Source organism: Haliotis rubra, unplaced genomic scaffold (assembly GCF_003918875.1).
Source record: "Haliotis rubra isolate DU_JTF1 unplaced genomic scaffold, ASM391887v1 Scf193, whole genome shotgun sequence".
NCBI classification, from domain to species: Eukaryota; Metazoa; Mollusca; class Gastropoda; order Lepetellida; family Haliotidae; genus Haliotis; species Haliotis rubra.
Window position 1 is genome coordinate 1,541,592 of NW_025765925.1, and position 24,530 is coordinate 1,566,121.

At 41.2% G+C, this 24,530-nt stretch overlaps 1 protein-coding gene across 1 annotated transcript; it reads right to left on the reverse strand.

Annotated features, from left to right (window-relative positions):
- Nucleotides 1-2,779: 2,779 nt before the first annotated feature.
- Nucleotides 2,780-4,369, reverse strand: LOC124274692. The gene has a single exon (XM_046710057.1). The coding sequence runs from the start codon at nt 4,367-4,369 to the stop codon at nt 2,780-2,782; it is 1,590 nt and encodes a 529-aa protein (XP_046566013.1).
- Nucleotides 4,370-24,530: the final 20,161 nt, after the last annotated feature.

The window sequence follows — 24,530 nt, forward strand, 5'->3', positions numbered from 1 at the left end:
CATCCACAGAAAATAGATGATAGCAATTGGATCAATTACATAAAGGCGACTAAAAACATTCCAATTCCGGCTATATAACACGGATGTGTTCATGTATCGCTATCAAACAGTGATGATACCAGATGTTCGCGAGATGAACGTAGCCCGACGATATCCCACCGGTGGCACCCATCATCACAAACACACGCAAGGGAATATCAATTGTTCAAGTGGAAAAATACAGTGACGTTGAGGACGCGTCGAAATAGGAAAAGTCATCAGATATGTTTTTGTCACTGTCAGCAGCTATGTACAGTAATGCGTTGCTGTATGATACTAATCAAAATCTTCAATATTCTGTTACCAACCAGTCTGGTGTATAAGCCTCCATGTGGCTGTTATCAAACGTTTGGAGCCATGGTGAGGAAACACCTTGTTTACATGGCAGCCAAGACAACCACGACAGGACGATGTACACAGCCGTCGGTTCCTGGAGCTGATTACGAAAGGAACCACATGATAAGTTCAGTCTAAATGGTCAAACTATACACAACATTCTCGTGTCGCCTGCTTCTGTAGATAAGCCTCTCAAGCGATGCTCTAGTCTGTCGTACATACTCTGAAGCAAATATATCCAAGAAAGCCCACGCAGGTCTAGAAAATGTGACAAGTCTAGATTTCCTCAGCTTCAGGAAAATGAAGAAAGTCTCAGGGCTCCTTTTCATTATATATTTTTTTTGTACTATGAACTTTTTTCAGTAAAATATGTTCATTTCAGAGACTAGTTGTTAGTCTAGCGAGGCTCTTCCCAGACTACATTCGTTCAACCAATGCATTTCTCGCCAAACTGAGCGGTGGGGTAGCCTAGCGGTTGAAGCGTTCGTTCGCTCATCACTCCAAAGACCCGGGTTCGTTCCCCCACAATGTGTGAAGTCCATTTTTGGTGTCCCACGCCGTGATATAGCTGAGTAAAACGAAACTTACTGATGTTCGTCAAACTGGTGGAAAAGCGTTTATTGTAGATTGAAAACAATGTTGGAACCAATGAACATTACACAGTACTAGCCCTTCTCAGTGTTTGTATTCGATATCATCCAAACCTGTACTGTGAGCAATATATCCCTAATTGTATGGAACGATATAAATGTTTATGTAAACCATGCATTTACATAAATCATTTTGCATTTAATCAATCCGTTGTATAATATTACAAATGTCAGAATTCAGCTTTCAAAATTGTAAAATATCGGTTCGGGAGTATTCTCATACGAGAATATGGATCGTTGGGGTTCGAGGCTATACAGATATTTAAATACAAGTGCACAAGTTACATCCATGTTCAAATGTGTGTATAATATGAAGCTTGACTGGTGAACAAATGTTTACAAGCACGTTTTGCGTGTTAGAATACACAAATATACATGAAATATCTCATACACTGTATATTTTTTAAATTACAATTCTACAGAGTCGCTTTCGTATCCGGCTGACGGTGACTAATCGCGCCAGTCATCTGTGTTCTGTTGAAGTGCTGCCCACGATGTGGTCACTAGAAGACAAAGGCTGCAGTGTTCTGGCTGTTCTGTCGTGTTTGTGTCTGCAGATAGGCGCTATCAGACAACCACCACCACAAGCCTGTCTTTGATTAAACCCCTATTTACAACCTTTACACAAGATGTAACATATTTCGTATCTCTGTACTGGCAAGTGTTGATTGTGTCCAGAAAGATAATTTCATGAAGATCGTGATGTTCTGAAACTGCGTCGGAATGGATGGAGATTTACCGGGGATTTTTATTATTATTATTTTGCTTTCTCCATTTCATTACAAACTTTCTGAAACGATTAAAATTATCTGACAATACATTATTTGTATCAACATAATAGTTGAAATAATTGATTCTTCATTCAAATGTGATCTTTTCAATATTGAATATGTCAATATTTGAAAATAATTTTAAAACATATTAAAAAGATATGACAAAGAAATTACCTATTTTCATTAAAAAAAATGTAACGTCGGGATGTGATAGCAGTGTCTGTCTTAAGCCTAACCTTTCCATGAAGGTCACAAATCATTCGGACATACATGATATTAAGACATTTAAAACAGACAAAGTAATTAAAGTATCGAGTATACATGAAATTTGTGTAGGTCATGCTGACCCAAGGAGGGTAACGATGACCTTGCTGGACATCTCGGAGTGCTACACTGTACAGACAGGAGTTTGTAAATGAGAAAGTACAGTTTCTGCATCACCAGCATTTATTCATTGGCATTTTTAGGCGGAGAACTTTTGGCGAAATTTCTCAAATTAATGATTTTTTATTGTTTTTCCTGTTAAGTTCTAAAAATGCAAACCAGGATTTTTACTGTTATGTTGACCACAACTGCCCCGTGATGTGGACATTATGTCACATATACATTAACACGTCACAATCAAATTCTGTAAAAAGCCATTTGTTCAGAAACTCTCCTGTTTGTGACAAATTCAACATGCTATTACCATGGTTATACCCTATGGATCAAAAAAAAAAGAAACATAATGTTTTCGAAAACTCAAAATTTAGATTTATTTTCCCCATGGGAGACAATACTTTTCCTTGCTCAAAACTCGTGTTTTTAAGTTTGCAATGAAATGAAATGAAAAGTGTATTTGTCTTCAGTGAAAAAATTGTCCCCTGGGAGATAATATGTTTCTTGGTTCATTATATTTTCAGTTATCATCCTTTCTCCACTGGACCAGTCGTCCAGGCGCCGCAATTCACTCATTCGTAACTACTCGCCTCTTTCCGTGACCTATATCCGGTATGCCGGAATGACAAGTGTAGTGCAGAGTTGCGTGTAGTGCGTGTAGTGTGCAGAGTTGCGGCCCTTTGGTGCATCTAGATCTGCCACCTGTGTTTGTGAGATTGAATCCAAGTTCGTCACAATTACGTGTCTAGGTTTGTCAGTGCAATACACCTGCTCACAGGTGTCACCCTTGTTGTTAATCTCTGACACCCGCATCACTTGCTGCTTTTCTCCCCAATAAAGCAGACAAGGTTTGTCAGTACAATACACCTGCTCACAGGTTTCACCCTTGTTGTTAATCCCTGACACCCGCATCACTTGCTGCTTTTCTCCCCAATAAAGCTGACAAGGTCTGTCAGTACAATACACCTGCTCATAGCTGTCACCCTTGTTGTTAATCTCGGACACCCGCATCACTTGCTTCTTTTCTCCCCAATAAAGCAGACAAGGTTTGTCTGTACAATACACCTGCTCACAGGTTTCACCCTTGTTGTTAATCCCTGACACCCGCATCACTTGCTGCTTTTCTCCCCAATAAAGCTGACAAGGTCTGTCAGTACAATACACCTGCTCATAGCTGTCACCCTTGTTGTTAATCTCTGACACCCGCATCACTTGTTGCTTTTCTCCCCAATAAAGCTGACAAGGTCTGTCATTACAATACACCTGCTCATAGCTGTCACCCTTGTTGTTAATCCCTGACACCCGCATCACTTGTTGCTTTTCTCCCCAATAAAGCTGACACGGTTTGTCAGTACAATACACCTGCTCACAGGTTTCACCCTTGTTGTTAATCCCTGACACCCGCATCACTTGCTGCTTTTCTCCCCAATAAAGCTGACAAGGTTTGTCAGTACAATACACCTGCTCACAGCTGTCACCCTTGTTGTTAATCTCTGACACCCGCATCACTTGCTGCTTTTCTCCCCAATAAAGCAGACAAGGTCTGTCAGTACAATACACCTGCTCATAGCTGTCACCCTTGTTGTTAATCCCTGACACCCGCATCACTTGTTGCTTTTCTCCCCAATAAAGCTGACACGGTTTGTCTGTACAATACACCTGCTCATAGCTGTCACCCTTGTTGTTAATCTCTGACACCCGCATCACTTGCTGCTTTTCTCCCCAATAAAGCTGACAAGGTCTGTCATTACAATACACCTGCTCATAGCTGTCACCCTTGTTGTTAATCTCTGACACCCGCATCACTTGCTGCTTTTCTCCCCAATAAAGCAGACAAGGTCTGTCATTACAATACACCTGCTCATAGCTGTCACCCTTGTTGTTAATCCCTGACACCCGCATCACTTGTTGCTTTTCTCCCCAATAAAGCTGACAAGGTTTGTCAGTACAATACACCTGCTCATAGCTGTCACCCTTGTTGTTAATCTCTGACACCCGCATCACTTGCTGCTTTTCTCCCCAATAAAGCTGACAAGGTTTGTCAGTACAATACACCTGCTCATAGCTGTCACCCTTGTTGTTAATCCCTGACACCCGCATCACTTGTTGCTTTTCTCCCCAATAAAGCTGACAAGGTTTGTCATTACAATACACCTGCTCACAGGTGTCACCCTTGTTGTTAATCTCTGACATCCCATCACTTGCTGCTTTTCACCCCAATAAAGCTGACAAGGTTTGTCATTACAATACACCTGCTCACAGGTTTCACCCTTGTTGTTAATCCCTGACACCCGCATCACTTGCTGCTTTTCTCCCCAATAAAGCTGACAAGGTCTGTCAGTACAATACACCTGCTCATAGCTGTCACCCTTGTTGTTAATCTCTGACACCCGCATCACTTGCTGCTTTTCTCCCCAATAAAGCTGACAAGGTTTGTCAGTACAATACACCTGCTCATAGCTGTCACCCTTGTTGTTAATCTCTGACACCCGCATCACTTGCTGCTTTTCTCCCCAATAAAGCTGACACGGTTTGTCAGTACAATACACCTGCTCATAGCTGTCACCCTTGTTGTTAATCTCTGACACCCCATCACTTGCTGCTTTTCTCCCCAATAAAGCTGACAAGGTCTGTCAGTACAATACACCTGCTCATAGCTGTCACCCTTGTTGTTAATCCCTGACACCCGCATCACTTGCTGCTTTTCTCCCCAATAAAGCTGACAAGGTTTGTCAGTACAATACAACTGCTCACAGGTTTCACCCGTGTTGTTAATCTCTGACACCCCATCACTTGCTGCTTTTCTCCCCATAAAGCTGACAAGGTTTGTCAGTACAATACACCTGCTCATAGCTGTCACCCTTGTTGTTAATCTCGGACACCCGCATCACTTGCTGCTTTTCTCCCCAATAAAGCTGACAAGGTTTGTCAGTACAATACACCTGCTCACAGGTGTCACCCTTGTTGTTAATCTCTGACACCCGCATCACTTGCTGCTTTTCTCCCCAATAAAGCTGACAAGGTTTGTCAGTACAATACACCTGCTCACAGGTTTCACCCTTGTTGTTAATCTCTGACACCCCATCACTTGCTGCTTTTCTCCCCAATAAAGCTGACAAGGTTTGTCAGTACAATACAACTGCTCATAGCTGTCACCCTTGTTGTTAATCTCTGACATCCCATCACTTGCTGCTTTTCTCCCCAATAAAGCTGACAAGGTTTGTCAGTACAATACACCTGCTCACAGGTGTCACCCTTGTTGTTAATCCCTGACACCCGCATCACTTGCTGCTTTTCTCCCCAATAAAGCTGACAAGGTGTGTCGATAATATTACGTTGTGTAGTGCGGTCAATTTTACTCTTTCCATGGTTAAAACAAAAATGCTCGATTCCATTTTGGTTTCATGTTGTTTTTTCTATTCTTTCAAAAAAGATTAGATCTGGTAAAAGACGTCCTAGCTGTTTTTAGTTGAGTCATAAATACACACTTGAATTATTACTTTTCAGTTTAGAATTTCGAAGAGACAGTTGCGGATTACTACGCCGAGACTGCAGCAATGTCTATGGTGTGCACACGGCACACTGTGCAACTTTTTAGAGTGAGTGAGTGAGTGAGTATGGTTTTACGCCGCGTTTAGCAATATTCCAGGAATATCACGGACGGGGACACCAGAAATGGGTTTCACATCGTACCCATGTGGGGAATCGAATCCGGGTCTGCAGCGTGACGAGCGAACGCTTTAACCTCTAGGCTACCCATCGTCCCCGATAATAAATTAAGTGTTCACACATAGAATCTTTTATTTCTCATCAGACAAATACAGGAATCGAATGTTCTCAGCATCCTCCGGGGTCCTGTTCCACAAAATGATCTTAGAAGATGCCCAAGAATTATGAGACTTACGAATTACCTTGACGCTGAGAGGGAAAGAACTATCTCGTGAAGACAGCATGTCGAAACAGGTGGTCCAGGTGTTTGGAAACTCCTATGGTGTAATATGTCTGTAATTGGAGAATCCTGCTGTACGTTTGCCATTAAGGAAACCCTTAACTACACCACACAGACAACGTTATTAGCCTGTGTATTCAATTACCGACGTATTCAATATCGTTCATATAATGATATACGTTCTACGATAAGTAGATGTCATGTTACAGCGCCACTTTCAGCCCCTTTATACCTACATCAGATATACAAATACAATGACAAAAGTGTACAATAATAATATCTGAACAACTAAATAAGTAAATATATTACTCTTAAACCGCCCCTTACAGCTTCCAGAGCATGACGGTGAACACGACCTTGCGGCAGTTTTCGTTCACGGTTCCTGGTCCTGTGAGCTACATAATGGCACAGCGCTAGATGCTAGTCCCAAAACGCTGTGCATGTAACATTACAATACCATAACAAGTACAGGCAGATCGGAAACTGTAACCAGGACTAGTTCAACTTATAGATCGTGTAGGTGGATCTGTAGAATCTCACAGCGGTTGCAGAAGCTGCGTTTAATGATAATACCTTATTACCCACAAAGGATTTCCTTTTATACATAAACATGCTAAAACATGCAGATTGAATGCATGAATGTAGACTTACGCACAAAGATGTTTGAAAACGGTACATAATTGAATATTCTTTGGGAGGAAACTCCTCTGGCTTAAACACAAACTACGTAGTTTAGTAGCTAAAATAAATCCATCCAAGGATGATTCATATTGAACAGAAAGAGTACGATACCAGTACCTAATTGAGACTGTTGTAGCACTTTAAACAAGGGTGGGTGAGTTTAGTTTTACGCCGCTTTTAGCAATATTCCAGCAATATCACGGCGGGGGACACCAGAAATGGGTTTCACACATTGTACCCATGTGGGGAATCGAATTAGCGTCTTTGACGTGACGAATGAACGTTTTCACGGCTAGGCTACACCACCGCCCCACTTTGAACAAGATAATGTTAACAATACAAGGCATTTTTTAGACTAACGAATCTTAATTAACGTGTAAAATGCAATCTGTGTCTGCATTTCTTAAGGCAGATCTCATATTGACATTCCAGTTTGAAGTATTGTCTAGCCATGTGCATAAATACTTAGATTATCCATCAAATCGAGATTGATGATGGTAGACGATAGATAGTGATCTAATGTATTGATGTCTTTGATCTCTCTTTGATCACCTAAAGATGACTGCCATCACACCGTTTTGTAATATCACTGATATACAACACCCCACGTTGTCTTTATCAAAGTCACAATTATATCACTGAAGGTAAAGTAGCCCAGTGGGTTATGCGTTGGATTGTCTGGCTGAAGGTCCGAGTTCGATTCCCCAGTATATTTATAGAGTACGGTGCTGTGATATGGTTGAAATATTTCTAACAATCGCGGTAAAAGGCCCCTCGACGAGAAGTGTCAGAGCTGAGTGATGTTTGAAAAATGTTTGTTGGGTCTCAAGATCCTCATTTATAAAGAAATGAAGTATACCGATCGCCCGGTTGTCCTGGGGTGTTTTTCAATGTCTACAGCAAATTACTTCCATCGTCACATCATTCCCGTTTCTTGACGATGCCTCTTTACAGAACAGAGGCAGTGTTCCGGAGTGGAGCTTTGTGTAATTGATTGACACTGAGAGGATTGCTTTACTTCAGAAAAACACCGCCACACGCTTCTGAAATGCAGGAGAATTATTCATGAACAGTGGGGTTACTTAGAGTTTTGTAATCACCGTATCTTCCTGTAAACAACGCTGGCGATTGAGAGACGACGTGGAGGAAGTTGGAAACAGGGTTGGTACTGGGAAGGAGTGCAAGATGTTGTTTCATCTTCCGGAGGATCAGCGGCGTTATTTACCTGTCCTGTTGTGGTTACTATAGGAGCTGCCCACGTTCCTCAAAGCGATCGTAGCGCTAAGATGATCGTAACTCCCATACTTTAGCATAGACTATGTTAAACTGTGGGGGGTTCTACCATCGTTAGTATGGAGTTACGACAGTCGTAACCTCCCATACTTTAGCATAGACTTACGACTGTCGTAACTACCATACTTTACGACATAGGCTTACGACAGTCGTAACTGTCGTCTACCATACTTTACGACTACTTTAACATAGACTTACATAGACGACTGTCGTAACTCTCATACTTTAACATAGACTTACGACTGTCGTAACCCCCTACCCATACTCTTTAACATAGACTTACGACTGTCGTAACTCCCATACTTTAACATAGGCGTACGACAGTCGTTACTCCCATACTTTAACATAGACTTACGACGGTCGTAACTCTCATACTTTAACATAGACTTACGACTGTCGTAACTCCCATACTTTAACATAGACTTACGACTGTCGTAACCGCCATACTTTAACATAGACTTACGACTGTCGTAACCCCATACCCCATACCTTTAACATAGACTTACGACTGTCGTCGTAACATAGACCTACGACTGTCGTAACATAGACTTTACGACTGGCTTATGACAATCATACTCCCATATTTTAACATAGACTTACGACTGTCGTAACCCCATACTTTAACATAGGCTTACAACAGTCGTAACTCCCATACTTTAACATAGACTTACGACTGTCGTAACTCTCATACTTTAACATAGACTTACGATTGTCTTAGCGGTACGATAACTTTGAGAAATGGGGCCCTGGGCTATCCACTCGACCGGCATGGCGATCTTCTCTCACTACACCGCGAAGCGCAAATGTAGGAAATAAAACACATAGAAAGTAGAGTTAATCCCAGCTACCACGCTCTTCAATCCAGGCTACTTCTTCAAGAACGTATCATCTAAATAATGCAATAACGAATACTGTTCCCCGTGAAAGACGATAGCGTGAACTTTAGTCAGTTCTTGTATTAATGACGGTAATGCCTCTTATATTTTACCAATATTATCCTCCCCTAAGTCTTAAGACATTGCTTAGCGTTTTTGTCAACGATATCTCGTATGAACGTCCTCATATATAAACTTCCCAGACAAATGAGTGCTGTTAACTAATGACGACATTATTACAGCTGTTCATCTTCTTGGGGTTAGGCCATATTCTTGAAAAAAAACCCGGTACGAATAAAGAAAGTGTCGATCAGTGGACGACATAGTTACGAGATAATCAGGTTGAGTGAGTGAGTGAGTATGGCTAAAGGCCGCTTTTAGATTGTGAAAAGCGGCCTTAAGCCATATTCCAGCAATATCACGTCGGGGGACACCAGAAATTGGATTCACACATTATACCCATGTGGGGAATCGAACCCGGGTCTTCGGCGTGACAAGCCAACGCTTAAACCACTAGGCTACCCCGCCGCCCCGAGATAATCAGAGATAACCCAAAGAGATAAAGGGATATTTGGAGATAAAGGAACGATAGGAACAGTTACGAAATATATGTGACCGATATAGAGATAGACAAAATGACAAAACAAACTATTTAGTATCATCATCATAAGACTCCTGACAGAGTTTAGGTCAGCTGGAGACAAGATGTGCACCAGGCTTTAAACCCGACCCCAAGGCGCGTACAATCTGACACCTCGATCTTAACACTTCGGGGGCCCCAGTCGCTGCTGAGGGTGTTTACAGTCTCTTGGTGTTTTCGCTTCCTCGATCTCGTTTCCCCCTGTTTAGATATCCGATTTGTAGAGCTTTGTCATCCGAATTTATTATGTTAGGATAACAGTGTTTATTGTCTCTGGTGTTGATATGACGAGGTCGTTCCATGGCAACGTTCCTGTGTGGCTGTTGTAGTGTCTTTGATGAACGATGTCAAGACCGTTCCGTCTTCAAAGACGGCTTTACATATTTCTTTAACAAAAAGAACATTCCTCGTATTTCTATAACACACGCAACTTTTAAGTTCGGCCTTTAAATGTCATATAATTGCATTACATAACATGGTTAAATAAAGACATTACGTATTTGATCTGTTCAACGAAAAGAAAACAGTTTACAAGAAACACCAATATCAGACTGACGATCGAAGAAATCAACAGACAGATCGACCAAATATCACTCCAATAAGTCTGCAGTTTGTGTTGTGATAGATACGCCAATACCGATCACGATGACGTCATATAACCTTCAATACGACACAGGGAAAATGTTATCAGAGTCCATGTAATGGAATGTCATGTAACGACCATACTTTGTCTCTTATATAAATATACTCTCCCAAAAAAGAAACGCATCATGAAAATAGCAATTTCATGTAGTAATGAATTAAAACGTGATTCATTTTACAAAAGGTTTTGCTCTGTTTATGAGTCTTATGGTGTTTATGTTTTGAAACATCACAACAAAACGTACCATCCGTAAATTACTCGTATTTAACAGCATGATTTTCAATTTCGGCGTGTAGTGTCACAGAATACACAATTCACATGCAATGCACGTGAAAGTTGGGGATCAGATAGTCTCAATGAGGGGTATAAAAGGTTGATCGCTGTCTGTCGATTATTCACTGTATTTGGAATATTGTTGACGAACGCAAAATGCCACGTCTAAGTGAAGCCAACCGTCATATCGCCATTTGTTTGCTTGAAGCAGGCCAGTCTAAACGTGGTGTTGCCCGACGCATGAATGTTCACCAAAGCACCATTTCACGGCTCGGGGAGAGATATCGCCGGCAGAATTCGGTAGCAGATGCCCCTCTAGTAGTGGGCGACCTCGAGCGACCACTGCGGCGCAGGATCGCTACATCCGGGTACATCACCTGCGTCATCGAACAGCTACGGCGACCAGTACCGCTCGACAAATACCCGGATTGAGGAGGCTTTCTGCACAGACCGTCAGGAACAGGTTGAGAGAGGCTGGTTTACGTGCCAGAAAACCTTATTTTGGCCCTGTGCTTCGACAACAACATCGTCGACATCAAGCTCAATGGTGCACCAACGTTCAGGCCTGGAACCTACCGAATTGGCGAAGAATCTGGTTCAGTGATGAATCACGATTTCTATTGGAACGACGCGATGGAAGAATGCGGGTGTACAGACGTCGACGTGAACGTTTCGCCGACGCTTGCGTTCCCCAGGTGGACAGATTCGGCCGGGGATGTGTTTTGATGTGGGGAGCGATCACCTGCCGTAGGAGAAGGGATTTGGTGACGATCCAGGGCAACCTGACAGCTCAACGGTACTGTGACGAAATCCTACGCCCACACCTCCTTCCAATCATTGATCGCCAGAGGGAGTTGTTTCAACAGAACAATGCCAGGCCCCACACAGCACGTCACACTTGGAGACTTCCTCCAGAACCACAACATCAATGTGCTCCCCTGGCCCTCAAGATCACCGGACTTAAACCCGATCGAACATCTGTGGGATACCCTGGACAGACGGGTGCGACGCCGTAACCCTCAGCCCCAGACACTTCAGCAACTCGCACAGGCACTACAGGCAGAGTGGGCTGCGATTGGGCAACACGAGATTCTGAGACTTATTCGTTCGATGCCGAGGTCATGCGGTGCAGTTATGGATGCCCACGGTGGTCACACGAGGTATTGACTTCAGCGCCACCACACGTCTCCATGTGACACTCAAACTGACTTTCCTCGTGTTGGTGCCAAAGACGGATAAGTCTGCATTCCCAGTGTGCAATATCGCTATATTTCATTGACTCATAAAGCCTACAAGATGTTTCAAAATAAACATAAAAATACAGTTGAAATTCCTATATGCGTTTATTGTTGGGGAGAGTATATATACAACACATTTTTTTTCATTCCTGTAAAAATAGGTATTTTGAATATGCTTAAGTCCTTTTTCATTTTCGTTGTTACAGTGAGAAAGGGAATTCGATGTCTTTATCATGTATTGTTAAAACGAAATAGAGGCCGCTCACGTCTAGTGTAGTAGAGGCTTGGGGGTCTCAATTAGAGGCGTCAGCGGTGGCAGCCAAGCTGTCGTCCCTGACACGATGTCTCCTCATCCTCCAGATGGCGTCGCAAGACAATATCCCACCTCCTAGGAGATCGCGAGTGCATCTCACTAACTTCTTAGCTTTACCTCTCACATGTGTGATGTTATTTTCAGACGATTTTTGTTTCAAACCTTTAAGGTCAACGACTGCAAACCATCTTATGAAAAATTCAAGATTTGTTTGAGTAGATGTTGTCAGTTATGTCAAAGAAGTATAGTTATGTCAAAGAAGTATAGTTATGTCAAAGAAGTATAGTTATGTCAAAGAAGTATAGTTATGTCAAAAGAAGTCCAAAGTTTTGAATCAAATCAGAAATAACTCCAAAACAAATTAATAACAGAAAAGACAAATAATAGTGAAAACTTTAAAGATAAGGTAAAAACTACTTAATGCCAATTGATAACAGAAAAACACATAGGAGAGAAGACTTTAAAGATAATGCAAAAACATCTTAGGAGACTCAAATATCAAATACATCAAATCTAACTGACAATAAATATACTGAGAAAATTAATGCCTCGAAAGGTCACTCGGGAGACTGGCGTTGGTTGGAGATGAAAGTAAGAAATAATTGTAAGTTCTCTTTGTTTATGGGTCTTGACTTTGTGGCATTTTATTGCTTGACGTTCTAAAGATTGCTAACACTGAAATTGTAATTAGTCTGTTAAGTCTGGTATGATAAAGGTTGATAAAAACTGCAGACAGACTAATTCTATAAGTGCTTCAAATCTAATCGTTGGTCGATATACAACATTCGTAAATCGGTTCTGCGATTTGAATACATATCGGGTTTCAGCTATTGAAGTTTTATAGTTCCAAACAAGTTTGAATAGAATCGTAGACGTGTTTGTGAACAGTAACTCATGCACTTAGTAAATAATTTGATGGTTAGTAAATAAAAAAGTTATCCCGTTATATTGAAACGGAATTAAACTTAGAAGAATGTTTGATGGTTGGCTAAACACTCCCAGCAGCAACGCCCACTTGTTTACATCAACACGTATCCTGCGATCGATATTGGGAGCAAATAACATTCTTGTATTCCAAGCCAAAGTGCACTCGAAAATCAATTCCATAATTTTCTTAATGCCGCTGGCAGATTTGGAATAATTCATCTGGTCGTAACAGTGAATTCGGACCAAGTTACGGAGTGTAACTGCACAACAAACGCGACGCCTACGGGAATAGTGACTCGTGCCTTCGACATAAGTTCTCCTCACGTTTATTAGGTCAATTAGGTTATCTAGTAACAATACAGTTAAACACAATAAACAAACACGCGAGCTGTTCACGTGAAGGTGATCACCATACAAAGAAACCGGTATACTACTTCAAAGGTACCTACTTAAGAGCAGATGTTACTATTCTGATATAGTCCAATATCCCGACAGATTGCTGCAGGATATGGAACCACACCTTCACAGCCGGCAGCACCAATAATGGTACCAGAAAAACATCCTTTCGGGAACCATGCTGTTCCACGAGATGCTTTCCTTCCATCGTCAGTCCGACAGTGCTCTAAATATACTGCTCAAAGTTTTCACAAGAGTTCGGTGAACCCTGGTTAATTCGGGCCCTTTCAATGTTGAAGGCTCTCCTAAACTATTTTGCAGGCAACGAAGGCACAGGACTGTGTACCTAAAAATCGCGAATTCAAAAATTAATAATATGGATTTTACTGTCTGGCAAATGTATCATCAATAGTGTGTTGCTTAAATGTATACTTAATGAACTAGTGAAGTGATTAGTTTTTAACTAGAACTGACTTTAGGTTTTCGTGTTTTAGTATCCTTATCAAGATTGAGTTGCATAATGCGATATTTAACCAATATCGTTATGATCAAAGCATCTTGCACATGAAGCCCTGGTTGAGCCATACCTTGGCACGTGTGAATGTCAAGGTGACGCTCCGCCCTACCCCCGGAGGGGACGCGGCGTGAGAAGAAATAACATTGCTCCCAGAGTATTGTTTACTCTCAACCCACCCACCTAGCCCAGTAACCCAGTACATACATTCCAACCCCGTTTTCCTGGTTCTAAATGTGCTTGATCCCCGCAATGGAGGTTCATTTGGCATTTAGAGGGACGCAGTGCCAACGCGATGTGAATCTGTTAGGACACCTGCACATTGTTTTTCTTGATTTAGCAGATAGCGATTTATCAAACTGATGATCAATTTGATGATGTTTTATGCAAGAAAATATGACTGTCAAGTGAGATTTATGACTACGACGTCACGGGGGATCATGTTACTCGAAGCATGAAAGATTCTAATCTGTTGAAGTGACCTGGCATATTATAACATCTTTATGAAATTCATAACGAGGTTAGAAAGAGAGACTGGACACAGGGTATCTCACCTTGTGCTTTCATATATTCAATAATCATATCTGCAACCAACGATAAAAAAATTATTTTCCTTGGCAATCCTCTAAGTTTTGAGTTCATGTTGATATATTCTTCGCGTTTCTTGAGTGTGATCTTGAGTGTGAAAACTACAAATTAGCTTTCACGCAGAGAACTTAGTGATGTCATGTGGTCTCACCCAAATGATATCACAAAAAATCAAGTTCACGTTAGAGGCATAAAACAATGTCACGTTACAGGCAAATACCAATGTTACGTCAGAGGCAAATAACAATGTCACGACAGAGGCAAATACCAATGTTACGTCAGAGGCAAATAACAATGTCACGACAGAGGCAAATACCAATGTTACGTCAGAGGCAAATAACAATGTCACGACAGAGGCAAATACCAATGTTACGTCAGAGGCAAATAACAATGTCACGACAGAGGCAAATACCAATGTTACGTCAGAGGCAAATAACAATGTCACGTCAGAGGCAAATAACAATGTCACGTTGGAAGCAAATAATAATGTTACATCGCATGGAAGGACAAACTGCATGACCACGCATGGACGACAACATAACATCGCAGGGAGGACAAAGTGACACCTCAGCGAGGACAACGTGACAACACAGGAATAGGTCAAAATATCTTATAAAGAATAGGGCAACGTGACAACAGACAAATGAGGAACTATGTATGTGATAGCAAATGTAAGAATACAATATCTCAGTAAGGCAGGCACGTTCATCATCATATCTACTTACATAATTTGAAATGCGTCTGGTAGAGACATCGTGTGATTTTGAGTTTAATGATTACGCTTAAATTTTTAAACGGTTGAAACTGGCTCAGTTGCGGCATTTGTTATATAGATACTTTCACTTGAACGTTGCCGCGACACTTCACGATATTGGCAGACATTCATCAGCAATAGTTCATGTCTACAATATGTACAAGTGACACCATCGTTAATGCCAACATCGACTTTCTCAGGACACTGTCAGCGAGATGTTTGGAATCTTCGGTAAGCATAAAACAACTTGAACATTTCATGTAAATATCGATGAACGGTTTCAGTATGATGAGATCTACAGCCATGAACCCTTTTCGTTAGAGGGCGATATAATCACAATCTAGTGATCATCAAAGCATGTCAAAACGGCACAAGTAACAACCCTATGTTGCAGTTCTTAACAACAATAATGAGGGTACGTATACCTACGACTGACTGAGTTTTGGTTTTACGCCGCTTTTAGCAATATTCCAGCAACATCACGGCGGGGAACACCAGAAATGGGCTTCACACATTGTACCCATGTGGGGATTCGAACCCGGTACTTCGGCGTGACGAGCCAACGCTTTAACCACTAGGCTACCCCACCGCCCCGTATACCAACGAGACATGCTCAAAGCACGCACAAACAACACAACATCATTACCCCGGATAACCCAAGCTGCCTGATAGGCCCTTGAAGGTTATAATCATATGACTTATATAGTAGTGCTGGGAATCAGAAAAAAAACCCCACTATCGATTATCGGAGGACTTGAGGTGAACGATTATCGATTATCATCGAAATATATACATTTTTAATGATCATGAAATCACCAATTATAAGGATATTTTGCAAGGTTTTTTCTAATTAATGTTTTTATAACTAATACTGTCATGCAATGAAATGCACACATGCAAGTAAGACACTGGAATTGTAATGAAACAATAAATGTGGTTAAAATGTTTCAATGCGCAGAGCGTTACGTTCTTGAGCCCATGTTTGTTCGTGAATATTCGCCAAATCTAATGGTTAGCTTAATTCATCCAGGTGTGTTATACTAAAACAACCAAATTCCGATTAATTGAAAATATGTTTTTTACAATCGATGATCATTTTTAATCCATATTTCGATCGATTTTCGATTATTTTCGATCATCGGAACACCACTATTATATAGTCACATGTAGCACGTGTGTTTCGTTGTGGAGCAGAACTGATGTCTCAGGAGTCAAGCTGCCAAACACGGTCACCCATCCAAGGACTCTTGGCGCTCAACGTTGCTTAACTTCAACTGATTTTGGGGCGGTGGGGTAGCCTAATGGTTAAGGCGTTGGCTCGTCACGCCAAAGACACGGGTTCGAATCCCCACATGGGTACTATGTGTGAAGCCCATTTCTGCCGTCCCCCGCCGTGATGTTGCTGGGAAATTGCTAACGGCGTAAAACCAAACTCAGTCAGTCAGTCAGTCAACTGATTTGTCACCCAAGCTCTATGCTCAGGACCACACGTCACCACCAATACTTAGACCTGTTTACATGACTACTGTGTTTGAGGTGTCGCATGTCTCAGTTAACTGCATGACCACGAAGATGTCCATTATTAAGACACAGATAGGGAGATCACATTTTAGATCAGGTGAATAGAACACATCACATCAGAAAAATAGGCCAATAGCACGCCTCAGGAAACTACAATCTCACATCAGATGGTGAGACATCACGTGTGGAATAGGACATTCTTACGTCAGAAGATTAGGACATTATCACGACTGAGGAATTGGACATGATCACGCATTCGAAATGATACGATCTCCTATCAGATCATGAGAAAAAACATTTCAGGAAATAGATTTGATTGTAGATCAAAAGTCATAACAGATGAACTACTCTATCTCGAATACACAACACATTTCGATTGCTGCATTTACGTTTAGAATAAAAGGGGGGTCGGCAATGATCACAATAGAAAAACGTCTAGGAAAATTCCATTTGGAGATAAATACGGTTGACCTATCAGCTTATATCTAAGGACGAATCATACATGTTATGTTCCACAATGGTGCTTATGACTTTAAAAACATATCGTGATCAGGGGATGCAGAATGATTTATGTTTTGATAGCTGTGTTCCCGGGGCATGTGACAAGTGTGACAAGGAACATATTGATAGTCTAGACTATTTCTGTCAACTTTGTGCAACAGTGGCATCAGACGAGCTTATCCACGGTTTCTAAGCATCTCTTCTAGCGCTTGGATTACTTCTCATTGCTGTGTTCAGGTGGAATGGGGTCTACGTTAACATCGCGTGTAAGAATATTGCATTTATATAGCGAAGTACAGGATCTTGTTTAAACCCCTTAAAGACAAACCCGTCCTAGTGGGTCTCACAAAAAGTGGTAATCTACCAGAAAACCTGCATGCCTTGGAACTTCCCTGACTTAAACTGATTGTATTCTGCAGAACAACTGTTGAAGAACAACTACTCACTCACTCACTGACTCGCCCACTGTAACAGACTCAAGCTCGTGTGCATAAGCAAAGTTGTGAGTGGTTATGGTATTGTCAAGATTTTAAACATTTCTTGACGCAGTAGAGATAGCCTTCGAACATTTCCTGAGGCCCATGGGTATTAGCTTCATGCCAGAGAACCATACAGGCATGCGATGTTGTACTGCTGACATGTGGAGAAGAGAAACTCCTGTGTGATGTATTTAGGCCACGTGCTAATTTAGGTCTGCCTGTCCCTCGGTATGCCTCGATGACTACCTTTATTCTAACACGGAACTGTATGGCTGAAATTTAACTTGCGCACGTCTCTAAGGTAATGATTAATATTTTAAATGATAATTCCTGAAAAATATAAATAACAGACTAGGGTCCTCAGACGGCTTATCTAGACTTGCTTCTTTAAAGAATACAATTACTATACATCCATGGGTTTAGCACTCAGTACAACCTTGGAACAAGGCTAGGCTGAAATGTCAATATCAAAATCCTCCCCACAATTAGCATTCGTTGAATGAAGTGATTGATACTGATTGAGCACTGTTGTCGTCAAATGAAGATGGATTTGAGCACATTTCTCTCCCTTATCTGTCGTATGCATAAACTAGTCGACAGCTATCACATCCCTGAAAGCGATCACGCGATGACAGCATCAGGCAAATTGAACTGTTTTGAACTAAATGCCTTTTTGGGGTAATTAGGAAATTGGAAAGAAACAGGCAGCGTTTATGGATTATGCAATTAATCAGCAACTGGTCTTCCCTCATATGAAAAACGGTCAATCATATGACAGGTTACCTCATTAAATTCTTCATCTTGTCAAAATATCAGCAGATATGATCACAGAAAACAGTCCGGACTTATTAATCCCGTTTTTCATATTTGTAGGCTAATTATTCTGTTAAATGGTAATCGTGTTTGTTCTCAGGGAGATATGACACAGTTAACACATTTTAAGCACCCATTATCTCCCGGTTCGTGAACACAAGGCCTCGTTAGGGAATGTTTCCTGTGTAAAACGACATTAAATACAGATCGGTATTCGTTGGTGATCAGGGTTTCATTACGTATTGAAATGACAACGGTAACTATATCCTATTATGTTCCCATTTTTCAAACACGCCTGAACAAATACATGTGCGTCTCAGATATCCAACATCTTGTTAATATTTTCTTTAATGGATCGATAATGCTGATATTGCTTTGGCATCTCATGCTTAAGACCCTGGTTAATTAAATTCCTTTGTGATGATATTTAAAGCCCAAAAAACGTTTCCATAACAATCAGCTGAAAGTGAAAACGTGAGTGGCCGCCATGTTTCTACGTTCATATTCGAAATATCTGATCTATGTCGTGTACGCTTTGAAAATGGGAATCGAATGGTTTCATTGTGTAATTTGACTGCTTGAGGGTCGGAACGATGGAAACCTATGCTCATAATGTAAACCACTGGTTCAGTAGATTAGATTCAAACATTTGTGTTGCTTCATTATCGATGAGTACTTCAATGCATTGACTCATTATCTGAAAGGATAGTGAGTGAGTGAGTATGGTTTTACGTCACTTTTAGCAGTATTCCAGCAATATCACTGCGACACCAGAAATAGGCTGCACACGTTGTACCCATGTAGGGAATCGATTCCGGGTCTTCGGCGTGACGAGCCAACGCTTTAACCAGAAGGCTACCCCCACCGCCCCCGAAACTGATAGTGTCATGAAGGTGTAACAGTATATTAGTTTTTTGGGTTATCCGTCACGATTAAGAGTGCCTTGTTCAGCTCCCTTCATTGTAAAATATACACAAATGTTTGAGCTCATCAGCATTTTACCTATTGGATACAGGCCGTAGCAAGGCGGTTTTTGTTGCAAGAAGCGCCACTGGAAAACTATCCATTCTGTTTTCACCTTGAGATAGACAGCAGGACACTAAACACTGCCTGCCAACCAAGATCAAATATCGGCTTCAAAAAAACGCCAAAACCAGGTTCCCCTTGTATTGATTTCACTGAAACCTCAATTTACACATGTCGTTCCAGAGAGGGAACACTATACCCCTTGATTAGAAAATCCAGGCAGGAAATATATGATCATTCCCACCTAAATACGTTAACTTGGTAACAGCGGGATGAAGAGCACCCTCATCTGCAGCCAAACTTGCTCCATACAGCGTCTTGAACTCCGGACATGACTGCAGATCTAATAGTCTCTTCCACAACTGGTTCAGGATGCTGATAGATGGTGTTTACCTGCGCTGAATCTTCACCAGGATTCCTATAACGAGATGCTGATCCAATTAGAGGCCGGGGTTGATTATGAATGCTGCTAAACATTTGCTTTACTTGACGACGGTATGTCTGCAGTGTGTTGTATGGTAGGTTACGGCAAGGCACACCTGTAGTAAATTGAATTCAAGGATTACCTGCTAGACGGAGGCGCGCACGTGTTTATCTGTTTGTACTTAATTGATGTATCCGAATGTGTTGGGGCAGTGTAACGATATTAGTTCCAAACAGCAAACAATGGTCGTAGTCCCGTTGGTGTCACTGTTTCTGATGCAGATCGAGGGAGGTTTGTTGTCTTGGACGCCGCAGTTGGCTGTGCTGTGTCCAGAATCCTTTATCGTGGGTTCGAATCCCAGAATCACCAGGGTGATTGTGTCCGCTGTTGCTGAATTGAGCCATTCTACTAGTTAAATCTTGAATGAACCTGTGAGTGGGCCAGTTTGTGTGTCGATGTTGATGCTGAAAATAATGCTAAAACGGTATTCAGCCGTTTAAACTAATTCGCATTTCACTTTTGTAACTGATTAATTGTTTGATTGATAGTAGTTGAGTGACAAACTGAGTGTGACTTTATAATATCCCAGTACAATCACTGCATAAAACACTAGAACTTGGCTTTGAACGTGTTACTCTTTTCAGAAAATGAACCCGTTCTTTGGCATGACCACTTGGCAACCTCACCTGTCCATATTGTAATTGTATTGGAGGGGTGAGTCAGGCTGATAAGGAAACCTGGGGAATGATATCACAAACCCAAACCCTGGTACTTTCTCCCAAACCCTGGTACTTTCTCCCAAACCCTGGTACTTTCTCCCAAACCCTGGTACTTTCTCCCAAACCCTGGTACTTTCTCCCAAACCCTGGTACTTTCTCCCAAACCCTGGTACTTTCCCCAAACCTTGGTACCCTGGTACTGGTACAAATAGGGGAAAGGGGGCATATTTCTATTGCGGACTGGCCTTGGAACGACTCATTTGTCCGGATTATAGAGCAATATGGATTAGACAACTTTTGTCCGTTACCGTAGAGACTGCCACAATGAGTTATTGTTTATTACCGTGGATAGGCCAAATATTGAGGACCAAATAAGGCAGTCTGTAGAAGGGGTCGGCTTATCTATGGGTTACACTTTCGTCAAACGTTTTTTCAGGGGGTAAGAAAACGAGTTCGTTTCGCTTCTCGTGAACAAACAATAGAAGACGACGTTGTCAGTAAAGACGTCAAATTTGCAATTAAACATCACTGTGCACACCTCCCCGCCGACCTACCAATCATTTAGTAAAAACATACCGAGTAATATCAGGAGATGAATGCTGATGCAGTGATCGGGTCAATATTGTATCTGAAACTATTATTTTATAAAAAGAAATATCTTCTAGCATTGCATCATTTCCTATGCAGGTTTTGCTCTTAAAATGTACAATATTCATAATTATAACTAAGGTTATGCGACAGCACTTTGGTGTATTGCCGGTTAGACTTTATGCATAGGGCAATTTGACCTGTCACCGATGAGGTTTCGCGCGATCATTGTAGTCTGTTAATTTGACATGTGTATATAAATTATAATTCGGAATGTGTTACATTCGAAAAAGTCTTGCAGTTCGACATGTGACCATGTCACATAGCAATCTGTTCTATTTCCAATTTAATCACGTTTTAATACATGTTGTCTCATATATCAAGGTGTTACTATAGATAGTATATTTCAGAGAAGATGCAACCCTTACAGAATCCGATATTGCCTTCATTATACAATGGACACTGGTGTGGCCTTTAGCTAAGATTTGTTATGCTATCTCTAAACGACTGTTGTGAAATGTCATCATGTTGTAACTGAGAAATCCGAAACCAGTTTCACAACAGTTAACAGTGTTCATCATTACGTTTCTTCCCTGTGTTAGGTGATACTTCAAACCGATCATATGTCAAATGTCTACGAGGAGCTGCAATATAATGTCGTGGCATGTGAAAGATGTTCACTTTAAATGAACATTAAGCCTGTTTGATGTTAATATTGCGTGACCATTTGGCCTTCCAAATGTTAAGATTGTATAGACCTAGTTGATGCTAAAGTTCCACCTGGATGACGGTTATATTCCATTGATGTTCATGTAGATTTCTTAGACGTTAGATTGAGCTGAAGTTAACCACACTTTATTTGCGTGTTCATTTGGAGCACGATATTCACTGGCTTGTGTGTCTTTTGTTTAGCTATCATGTGCTCATAAAAGTTTTGATTAAAGAAGCAAAGTTGCCAGACATTTCAATATGATATCAGCTTGTAGAAACTTATCTTCTGCAGGTCAGCATTCACGACTTGCCACGGACCGTTCCTCCACTTGAGACGTCACGACAGCAAGACAGCCATATTCGGTTGGTGCATCTACGGAATCAACACCAAGCTGCCAATTCTGCTTCCACGTCACCATCGGACAGGCCTAGCCTTGTATTGATTGACATCACATCTCATAGGAGAACACAAAGCATCATTCTAAATGAATTGAATGACTTTCGCTTCAACACAACATTGGTCGAGGTCATGTTTTACTCTACGTGCAAATGCAGGACGTAACCTGACGTTACAACAGGGTAATACAAGCAGTCTGTTGAGAGTGCAGTCGACCTTTAGAGTCACGTCGTACTGCAATGACAGTTGACGTTGTCAAGACGTATTTTCACCACCACACTTTAAAAACGTGTCTCTTTGGCTCCTGTTACCAGGTATAAGGTTTGCATTAATTCTGATGAAACGAAAACACCTTTCAGACCAATAATCATATACAATCTCATTTTTTCTAAAACGTAACATTTCACATCCCTTTATATGGAACACCATAAAGTTCTACCGCCTTTACACATCTTGTTTTGTGTTCCAAATACAGTCAGCTTGAAATATCCTTGCGTTCTTTGACTGTTAAAACACATAGACTGGAAATGTATTTTATACCAAGCAAGCTTTATAGATCCAGGAATGGTACATTTCCTGAACTGATTTTGTTTGGTATACTTTGTTCGTTTCCAGGAATAATGCTGACTTACAATGATAAAAGAGAGAAAACTTATACCAGCCGGGCGAATACGAGGGAGACAGCAGAAAACGCGCCACCAATCCGATATGGTCCATGAAAATGTACAACATCGACCTGGTCGACATCAAAGACGACGAACCGAACTGAAAGACGGGCCGCCGAGAGCATTTGTCATAGAGGAGTTGATGATCGTACCTCACGACACAGCCCCTTACACATCACCCACCGTGTGATGATAGTTTATCGTCATGATTTTGTATCAGTCTTGCATGCCTATTTTCTGCTTAATGTAGCCAGCCAGCCAGCCACCCGTACACCGAGCCGAGAGAGACACACGCACACGCGCACGCACTGCGACTCATCCGCCCACAGCGCTCGGAGGAGCAACCACCCCCGAGGCGACCCGAGCCTTTTTCCCGACTGACCCCATGCTCACTTAAAAGTCAATATTTCAGAAACTATTCAACCGATTTTCATCAAATTTTGCTTGCACCTCAGTAGTAGTATACACAATGGTGGAACGGGATAAGGGACTTATCCAAGGCTTAACTTGAAAATTTAAGCCTTGGATAAGGACCTGGTCCCGTTCCACAATTGTGTATACTACTAGAGGCGTAGGGGTCTCAATAAGAGGCGCCAGCGGTGGCAGCCAAGCTGTCGTCCCTGTCTCCTCCTCCTCCTCCAGATGGCGTAGCAAGACAATAACCCAACTCTCAGGAGATCGCGAGGGCATCTCACTAACTTCTTAGCTACACCTTTCACATGTGTGATGTTATTTTCAGACGATTTTTGTTTTAAACCTTTAAGGTCACATCGACTGCAAACTGGCTTATGAAAAATTCAAGATTTGTTTGAGTAGATGTTGTCAATTATGTCAAAGAAGTATAGTTATGTCAAAGAAGTATAGTATGTCAAAAGGAGTCCAAACTTTGAATCAAATCAGAAATAGCAAATTAATAACAGAAAAGACAAATAATAGAGAAAACTTTAAAGATAAGGTAAAAACATCTTAGGAGACTTCAGGTTCACTCAAATATCAAATACATCAAATATAACTGAGAATAAATATACTGAGAAAATTAATGCTTTGAAAGGTCACCCTGGAGACTGGCGTTGGTTGGAGATGAAAGTAAGAAATAATTATAATTTCTCTTTGTTTCTGGGTCTATACTTTGTGGCATTTTATTGCTTTATGTTCTAAAGACTGCTAACACTGAAATTGTAATTAGTCTGTTAAGTCTGGTATGATAAAGGTTGATAAAAACTGCAGCCAGACTAATTCTAAAAGTACTTCAAATCTACTCGTTGGTCGATAAACAACATTTATAAATTGGTTCTTGAATCGGTTTGAATACATATCGGGTTTCACCTATTTAAGTTTTATAGTTCCAAACAAGTTTGAATAGAGTCGTAGACGTGTTTGTGAACAGTAACTCATGCACTTAGTAAATAATTTGATGGTTAGTAAA